This window comes from Adelges cooleyi, unplaced genomic scaffold, assembly GCF_023614345.1.
Source record: "Adelges cooleyi isolate 19-005CV unplaced genomic scaffold, UGA_ACOO_1.1 ACOO_flye_CR_arks_rails_tigmint_CR_PRNA_247, whole genome shotgun sequence".
NCBI lineage: Eukaryota > Metazoa > Arthropoda > Insecta > Hemiptera > Adelgidae > Adelges > Adelges cooleyi.
The window spans coordinates 13,173,809-13,183,017 of NW_026095912.1; the positions used below are offsets into that span (position 1 = coordinate 13,173,809).

The 9,209-nt window shown below is 29.9% G+C and overlaps 1 protein-coding gene across 4 annotated transcripts; it reads right to left on the minus strand.

Annotated features, from left to right (window-relative positions):
• Positions 1–3,230: 3,230 nt before the first annotated feature.
• Positions 3,231–8,940, minus strand: LOC126836778 (kelch-like protein 23). Of its 4 annotated transcripts, none has more exons than XM_050570415.1 (8): positions 8,751–8,940; positions 7,303–7,383; positions 5,011–5,233; positions 4,541–4,650; positions 4,196–4,412; positions 3,747–4,099; positions 3,521–3,680; positions 3,231–3,438 (listed from the first exon to the last, which is right to left on the minus strand). In XM_050570415.1, exons 2-6 carry the CDS (start codon positions 7,332–7,334, stop codon positions 3,917–3,919), a joined length of 765 nt encoding a protein of 254 aa, XP_050426372.1. In that variant the 5' UTR covers positions 7,335–7,383; positions 8,751–8,940; the 3' UTR covers positions 3,231–3,438; positions 3,521–3,680; positions 3,747–3,916. The 4 variants fall into 4 exon arrangements, with proteins under 4 accessions (XP_050426372.1, XP_050426370.1, XP_050426373.1 ...); XM_050570413.1 differs by having other exon boundaries at positions 7,288–7,383; XM_050570416.1 differs by lacking the exon at positions 8,751–8,940 and adding an exon at positions 8,495–8,543.
• Positions 8,941–9,209: the final 269 nt, after the last annotated feature.

Below are 9,209 nucleotides of genomic sequence, written 5' to 3' on the forward strand. Positions count from 1 at the left end.
CTTAAAAATTCCGCATTCTCCCCACGACTTAACTCCCATTCAAGATCTTTTAAAACTCTCCTTCTTATCTGACCGAAGACATGGAGCAAATAAACGTTTCCTTTTAAAAATTATATCTGGAGAGATAGATTCCTCTGTCTTACTCTCAAAGTTAACTTTCCGTATTCCTGCTCGATATACTCGATACACTGCTCCTTTTTTCATTCCTTCCACTTCTACTAACTATTCTCTTTATTCCCCCCTGATTCGTTTAATGCGCATTGCAAATAGTAATCCTGATTTCTTACTATCTTTGTAAATTCTGTAAATATGTTTTCATTTAGCCAATCTAATAAATTATTTTTCTATTCAGATATCAATTATGTACTTCTTTTTAATCTTTATTTTGTGAAATATTATTGCATGCTATATATTTTTTTTTGTAAACATAAATAGTACTTAAGTTTTTTGTTAAATGTTAATCTGTTAAATTTTTGTGTTTTGGACTAACGCCCGTATTGTAAAATAAAATAAAAAACAATATACTAGTTTGTATGCAAGAGCGAAGTAAAAAATAACGACTACGACCAGTATGACCACATTAAGGGGGAAAAAAGTCTTTATTGTTGAACAAAAAAAACAACTAGGTAGGCATTGTTGTTAATTAGTACAAATAAATAGCTAAAACTTATATACAAATTAATAATGATACATTTAATATATTTTATATAGAATTTAAAAACGATATTTCTTCAAAACACTGTTATCATTGATATCTTATCATCACCATATTAGACAGCGGTCGTGGAGGCCTATCGACCGACTTGGAATGATAATAATTGAGAGAAAAACAAGAAGAAGAAGAAGAAGGAAAAATAAGTTTAAAAACGGTTATTTTTTTTGTATATTTTATGCGCTAATAAATCACCCATCTCGAGACCCCCTAAACTGAATTATTCAAGAGCGGTAGTTGCTGTTGTTGTAGTACTGCGGCAATATTACAATATAGGTGGTCGCGGAAACCGCGCAACAACCGTGGCACATCCGAAGCGTTTATTCAAATGTGCACGCGGCCTATGCGAATTTAATATTTATATATTATTATTATTATTTCCTTCTTTTTTTTTTTATATGTATCGTTATGAAATGTATAGAAGAAACTATAACGAAGACGTCTCGTCGCGTGTATACAAATCGGTCGGCTGCATATTTTGGTGATATGATAAGGTTCTAATTCCCACAAAGATGGCGGAAAATAGTAACTTCAATTATCTCTATTTGCAGTGTGTACACTTAGCAATCTAGTTTATTACATATTATTGTATCAGTGCAGATAGATCAATCGGCCGAAAACAAAGGACATTTTTTAAATAGACTGTATAAATTATTCGGCAGATGTTTTACAATATTATCGTACAAACTCCTTGCCGATCATCGGATTTAAATGACGACAGACTATATTATCGAAGATTAGATAATTTCTTTTATCTAATCTGTGATATTAATATATGAAATTGTTAGGCTCGGATCTGCGGTCACACTGATTTCATTAATTTGTCCATGATTTATCAAATATAGGTATGACGGTGTCATCATCATGTTATCCAACCAAACCTAACCCAACATAACTTGCCTGTTTACCTTACCATACCTGTTATAACAATAATAAATTATATCTATACATTATTATTTTTAGTTGTGTGTAGATATATTTTATTATGTTTATAGCAGGTTTAGAACATGGCCGCCACGTTTTTGTTTACATTGAAAGTGACCCTTCTGCTTTCATCTATTCTGTGCTAAAGTTTCTATGATTTATCAAATATACAACGGTGTTGTCACCATCTAACCTAACATATTAATATGTACCATGGAAATATAACGTAGCATTTTCACTTTCCATGAAATTGACACACAAAATGGCTGCCTCCCAGGAAGTTTTTAATCTGTGTACGCATTCCACATTGTATTGAGTTCAGCGGTCACTGAAATAATTATTGTTAGATACAACAAATTTCATGTCGCCATTTTCACGTTGCACTTTCACTTTCAGTTAAGAGATAAGAGGTAAGTGATAAGAGACTAGAGATAAGAGATAAGATATAAACGACCTATCGTCAACGTCAACCTAACCTTTGTAATCGAAATCTAAGCAAACCTAACCCTAATCTAATTTTAGAATTTCGTGACGCTTTTCAACAAATTGGTCATCGCTAAAGCATATTATTGTATGTTGAAAGAACCAGCAACGGCGGTCCGTCTTGTGTATACAAAAACGGTATTGTTTGGCTAACTACGATCGATTGGAACAACACAAACCGCCGTCGCGGTGACACGACCAGACGTTTTTGTGGTCAACTTGAGACGGTGTCGAACCGCATGTTGTTGTGCGGTCATCGTGTCGAGGACAATGCCGGAGATGTCACAGGTCAAATAAAATATATTCACACTCAAACGTACCACAAAAGAGCGAAACAAAGATAAATGTAAAAAAGTAGACATTTTTTTTTAAAAGTAACCAGTTTTAAAATTTTCAAAAAATATACTTTTATAAATACTTTAGTTTATTTTTTTTTAATATTTTTTTTTGGCCACGCTGTATTTCTAGAATTCTGTGGCATCCAGAGTGTTGACCTCGTCCGGACAAATGTTGACGACAGAAAAACCAATTATATTTGCGCGGACAAAACAATACAAAGGCGGCTAATATAAGTTAAAAGCTACTAAAAGCATGGTCGAGTGGGCTGAACAAGCAAAGATCCTAAGTAAACGGCGACGGAAACGTTTCGCATTCGACCGTCGAAATTGGAAACGCCCGCCAAAGTGCGTTCCAGCATAAAGCAAAAAAAAGTATATTATATTTTTTATATACCTTAACCTCCACGTGGAGGCGAAATTAATTTTTTTCGCTTTTTATATTTTATTTTTGTGCTCGTTCAATAGAATTCGATTCGTATATTATACACAATTTCTTTCACCACTTTGATGTCTGTTATTATTTTAATTTAACAACCGCATTATATACCATTTTTGTTGCAAAATAATTTATTATGTTAAACAAAATCAGGGGTTCGAAAACACATCAAAGTAAATATTTAATGAAGGTCGATTGAATAAGGATGTTTCGCTATAATAGTATCACCAGCGTAGTATATTAATAAAGTTATTTAATTTACGTTATATATTCAATAATAATGTATAATATTATTTTACTGTATTTAGAGGCCTCGTCTCCACCTTTTAACGTTAATAAATAAATATATATATATACAATTTTAAAACAAACTATGGCTACGGTCAATAATTATTAAAAATATCTTGGGCAGTTATTATCCACAGTTTTGAAATATTATCAGCACACAATTGGTTGAAATGCATATGACGGTTTTCTAACGGTCGCGTTTGAATTATTTGGATCCACGCGAATGTCTGTGATTTTCCGCAGCAGTTCTAACAAACCTATAAATAACAATCGATCACACACACACACAGGTTAGCCAACGTAACAGAGACACGTTTTCAACGAAAAGCAAGTACTCACAGCATTTGTTGTCGCTCAAATGTCTTAGGGATTCTTTTAGAATACGTTTATAGCCTTTTTCTGTAACGATGTAAGAAGTCGGTATGCATTTCATTAGAGCGGGTAAAAAGTACCGTTCTTCTACGTTATTGTTTATCCAGCCGACGATAAATTCAAAGACCTAAATGTAATAAACATAACAATGGTAGTTGCAAAAATGTGGGGGTAAATATAATCTCATACTTACATTGTCTTCGGATTCGACTATAAGGTTATCTTTGCCAATGAACTCGATCACGTCGGAAAGCGGCAATCGGTATAGTTTTATCAACTCGGAGTCCAACTTCACAATGTTACTAAAAGAAAAACGCATATATTTATTTCATAAGTTTATTAAACGAACAGACCCGACGAGACTTATCTGAAATGATTTAAAACATAGTCGAAACACAAACTGTGAAGTATTTCGTTCAAATTGAGCTCAGCCAAAGTTATCACCAAGTCGAGGCAGTTGGTAGGGTTTAAATGACTATCGATGTACTCATAAAATAAATGTGTTGTGTCTTTTAATCCGAAAAAATCCGCAGCTTTCAGTAATTCCTAAAAAAAAATTATATCAAACTAGGGTTTTACCAATGGGACAGTTCAAATACAAACAGACAATATTTAAACATAGATTCTGGTAGAATTTCTCACCAAAAGATTTCCTTCCTCGATGTCCAATTCGGATGTGTATGCAAACTTGACAATCGACTTCAGAACTTCGGATTTGACTTCTTTTACCGGTATCTTACCGTTTCTACAGGGACTGTTGGCCAAAAACCAAGAGCTAGCCGAACCCAAGACGACTCGGTGAGCGGCAATTTCCGAACCGTCTTCGCATTCCAAAGTGACATCGCACAGGGTTTGTTTTCTGTGATAAAATGAAAATAAGATACAAATTTCAGCAAATTTTAAAAGCAGAGGTGCTTGTGCGCATATGTATATTCGATTAAGATGACAATATTAAATAGTTAACATCAAGACTTGTGCGCGACTTACTGGAAGAATTCGTAAAAACGTTTGTAAGATTTCGCCATGTCTTTGGGAAGTTTGCCGTTCGTTTTGAATAACTGTACACATTTGTAAAACTTAAAATACAATAACTTCTCCTGTAACATTAAAAACAAAAACAAATTATTTTATTTTCGTTTTTGTTCATTTTATTTATACTCAAAACTACTTTTTAAAAGATTACAAAAACGTTACAGCTTGTTATTGCTGTTAGCAATTTTATTTTCAGAAATATGAACAGTGTACAAATGTATTTCGAATGCTCACATTATGTGTATTTTTGTTGATTAGTAATTATAGTTTATTATATTCTAATGGATTTCTATTGAAAATTTGACATTTAATTTAATTCAATCAGATAGACAGTGTAAATGAAATATACAAAAATAAAGTAATTATTTAAAATACAATTTATTCATAAAATGTACCAAAAAAAAAACCCTAACAAATTGTATTACCTGGTTGTAATCTTCTTCGTTTATGTCCGCCTCGAATGTGTATGCAAATTTCGCTAATTGTCGCAAATCTTCGGATTTTATTTTATACATGCGAATCGTGTCTGTTTGGCTTTCTTTGAACATCGACAAAAACTCTGTGCTCGCCGAAGCTAAGACAACTCTATGGGCAGAAACAACAACACCATCGTCGCACTCCAAAGACACGTCGCACAGGATATTCTTTCTGTAAACATCAACACCGTGGTGGTCATCGTTAATTAGAACAACAATTATTTTAGACATATTTTCATTGTCTTGTGCGTGTGTGTGTTCAAGTATTAACGACCACGGGAAAAACGGCCAAGAAAATATGACCGAAGAAATTCAATCAAATTGACAAACAATAATTCAGCTCTCATTTTATTTGCCCACACAACAGTTAACAGCGCGCTTATCAACTTCAGAGACCTTGTATGTACTAATTGTATAAACATAAAGGTTCATTATTTGCATAGCCATTTAGACCGTTTCCCTGATAATCTTGGGAATACTAGCGAGGAGCAATGTGAACGCTTTCACTATATCTTAAAAATAATAGAAGACCGATACCAGATAAGATCCAAAGACACTACATTAATATAAATATAAATCAAAAATTGCAAAGAAAACAAGATTTCATAGTGGAAAATAACACTCATTTATTTAACTTATATACTCATGTGTGTGTGTGTGTGTGTGTAATTTTTCACAAGTATATATTTTTTTATTTTATATTTATGAAGTGTGAAATATTTTTTTTTAAATTAATTAAATAAATATCGTAATTTATTATGCAAAAAATGTCGCCGTTTGCGGAGAAAGTAACTAGGTTTTTTTTTAAAATAATTCAAGCTTCAACAGCGTCGGTTAATAGCTTGAAATTATTAAATAATTATTTTTCATAATTTTATACTTTATTTGACAAAAAACAAAACACTGACTGACCAACATGTCTATCAAAACCATACCGAATGTATTGCATTTATTTCTGAATATGTTAAAGCTTTTTCATGTATTGAAACATCACTAAATTGATAAATTTCGAATGTAAAAGGACATTAGACACACTCAAGTCTATCAATTTAACTTTTTTCGTTGATAAAATTGGTAATTTCATTTTTTTTTTTTTTAATTGCTATATTATCTGTTGGGTAAACTTTTTCTCTTGCCTAATAATTTACCTGGCCATTTCAAGTGTGATAGTTTTTTCCATAACCGTTTTTACTTAGGTTCATAGTTTATTACTTCTTGTTTAAATATAACTTGAACTAAAAGTTCAGTGATTAGGCTAAAAGTTTAATGGTATAAAAAAGCTGAATGATACACTTGATAGTATTATAAGAATTTAAAAGTCTTATTAATGATATGCGACCAATTAACTACTAAATGGAAGTAAAATAATATTTCGTTTTTATTATGTTTTTTTTACATTGTTAAAAGTTAGTTTAGTGCGTACAACTGGCGGTTAAGTTTGGAAAGTAAGGCTTTGGGGAAAATAAGGTTTATTATCAATAGCTACATAGCATTCAAAAGTAGCCAGTAGGTAAAACATTTTTTTTGTTAAATTCTAAATGTCATCAGAATATTTTAAAATTTGATTTTACTTTAATCCAATAAAATTTAAATTTGTATATTTTTTATATTTATAACATTTTATTATTTTAACAAGTAGTAAGTGTGTAGATTAGAAACCGTAACCAAAAAGATACTTTCTGAGACAAAAAATGAAAAAAAAAAAAAATTTCCCCCAAATGTTTTAATGTACTTAGTTTTTTAATTTTTTTTTTTTTTTGGTGGGGAAATAATGAATATTTGAGTAAATTTGTACAGACATTTATAAAATATTCATATGATCTAATTAACCATATATAAATAAAGTGATATAGTTTTGAACTTAAAAGTCTAAACAACCCTCTGAAAGGGGTGAGTAGTTAAAACCAAATGTTCTATAAAAGTCTTGTCAAAGTAATAAACAAAATAGCAGATATCAGGATTGAAAATTTAAAAAAAAATGTTTCTCCATCTATATCTAAGATCTATCCTAATATATATACTTATAAGTATGTATATGATGAGTTCATTTTTTCAGTAGATTATTCTGAACCTTAAGAATTAATGATATACAACGCTATTACATTTTTTTTTTATTTCTAAAGGCTGTAGTTTTGTTTTAAAAAATTAGATTAATATAATACAATACAGATATAATTAACAAAATATGTATTGTATAAAATATAAAAAAAATGGTTAAAAACTTGCTGGAAGAATTCATACAACTGTACATAACGTTCTGCTATAACGTCCATTCTGAAACTTTAAATACTTGCTTCGGCCACGGAATAGGTATATTATTTTCTGAAACACATATTTCAAACATGAAATGAGACATTACATTAAATTATTCACAAACAGTTGACATAGTCGAGGATGATTTTATTAGGTATGTTTTTATAATGGAAACCAAAACATTTATACCTTACTTATAACTGTTATTACTAATATTGTAGTTTATTTATTTCTTTATATCAATTCATATGTGTATTATTACTGTTATTATTATTGTTTGTTGTATATTTTTTAGCTATATATACCAATACCATGTCATATGCAATAAAAAAAAACATAAAGTTAAACTTCAATTTGTACATATATATGTGTAGCTATAATATATTTTATTGTTAAAATAAAAATAAATTTTTTTATTTATTGTTAAGCAAACTATATTTTCTTTTCAGCTCGGTTTGTATATGATTTAAGACTTAAGAGGATTTAAAGCGAACGAGTTCTAAAGGAATATTTTATAGACAATATTTAAGAAATAAAAACATTCTTTGCTAAAAAATAAAAAGGTAAATTAAAAAGTAAAAAATAGTCTACTACAAAAACAATTTACTATTCAATTGTAGCACATTTTTTTTTTAAATGTCAATTACTTTAAAAACAACAAAAAACTAACTTCAATTTAAAAGAAAAATGTTAAACAACTGTAATTTTTGAATAAAAAAAAACGTGGGCCCTATTCAACAAATTCCCTTATAAATTTATCAAATAACATTTCAGATAATGTTTTTTATTGTAAGTTTTTATTGTTATTTAAATTTAGTTTAGTATGAGTGTGTGACACATACATTTCATAACGCTTAACTTAATGCATTTGGACTTTGTTGAATAGGGCTTATGCTTTTTTTCTTAATCAAAAATTCAAGACGTTTAACATTATTGTAGTTAATTTTCGGTTGTTTTCAAAGTAATTGAAACTTTTCAGTTGTTTTCACTACTTTACTAGGTTATGTATAAAACTGATAGTAATTTTAAACAAATTAGTTTCTTGTAATTAAATACATTAAATTTAAACATTTTTTAAACATATAATAAAAAAACTATTTTTTTTTTACACAAAAATAACAAAAAAAAATCAATAATCCGTTTGCTATATAATCTATTAAAGTAGCCAACTAACTCATACCTCTGGGAGTAGCTGAAACAAACCACTTCAATCCCCTTAAGTCTTAAAAATACTCCAAAAAAAAAATAACCGAATAAAAAATATTGCATACAATTTACAAAAAACCGTATCGAAACTAAATTATTGTTGCACGGTGTTTAAACCGGTTGTAGTTGATATTTTAAACTTTCAAGTGAATAATATTATGTTAACTCAATATATTTTAATATAAACGTTTTAAAAGTGATAGAAAAAAACATTTTATTTTCAAACTTACCTGATAGTGCAGTGCTCGAGGTTTTTTGTCAAATCCACTCATGTAACAGCTAGCGTTGTTAATTTAGACAACAACAATCCGAACGAAAATTATTATTTTACAAATAACCAAAACCATATTGTATAGGTACGGGTTTATAGTGGACAATGATAATATTAACCTTTTTGGCTAGTCGTAGAACGTATAATATTAGTAATATAATGTACCGTGTTATCGAGTTTTCCCTTTACTATGATAATATTTTGCTGCGGTGTAGCCTTTAAGTATAATGTGTGCACACAATAATATATATTTTTATCTACACGGTTAAATTGCACCACTCTTAAACCGTACCTACATGCGATAATTAACCGGTTGTCACTTAGGCGGGTACCCATCCGCTTGTGACATGAGATATACATACATATTATACGGGGTGATGGGCTAACCATGATGACCCAGCCAATATAAATTTGAATC

What these genes read in the sequence shown, in the direction of transcription:
- LOC126836778 (XM_050570413.1), bottom strand. Translation starts at nt 7,334, where the DNA reads ATGGACGTTATAGCAGAACGTTATGTACAGTTGTATGAATTCTTCCA. An exon ending in CAGTTGTATGAATTCTTCCA is followed by an intron (nt 5,234 to 7,287) that starts GCAAGTTTTTAA and finishes TGATGTTTACAG; the next exon opens with AAAGAATATCCTGTGCGACG. An exon ending in ACGAAGAAGATTACAACCAG is followed by an intron (nt 4,651 to 5,010) that starts GTAATACAATTT and finishes TTAATGTTACAG; the next exon opens with GAGAAGTTATTGTATTTTAA.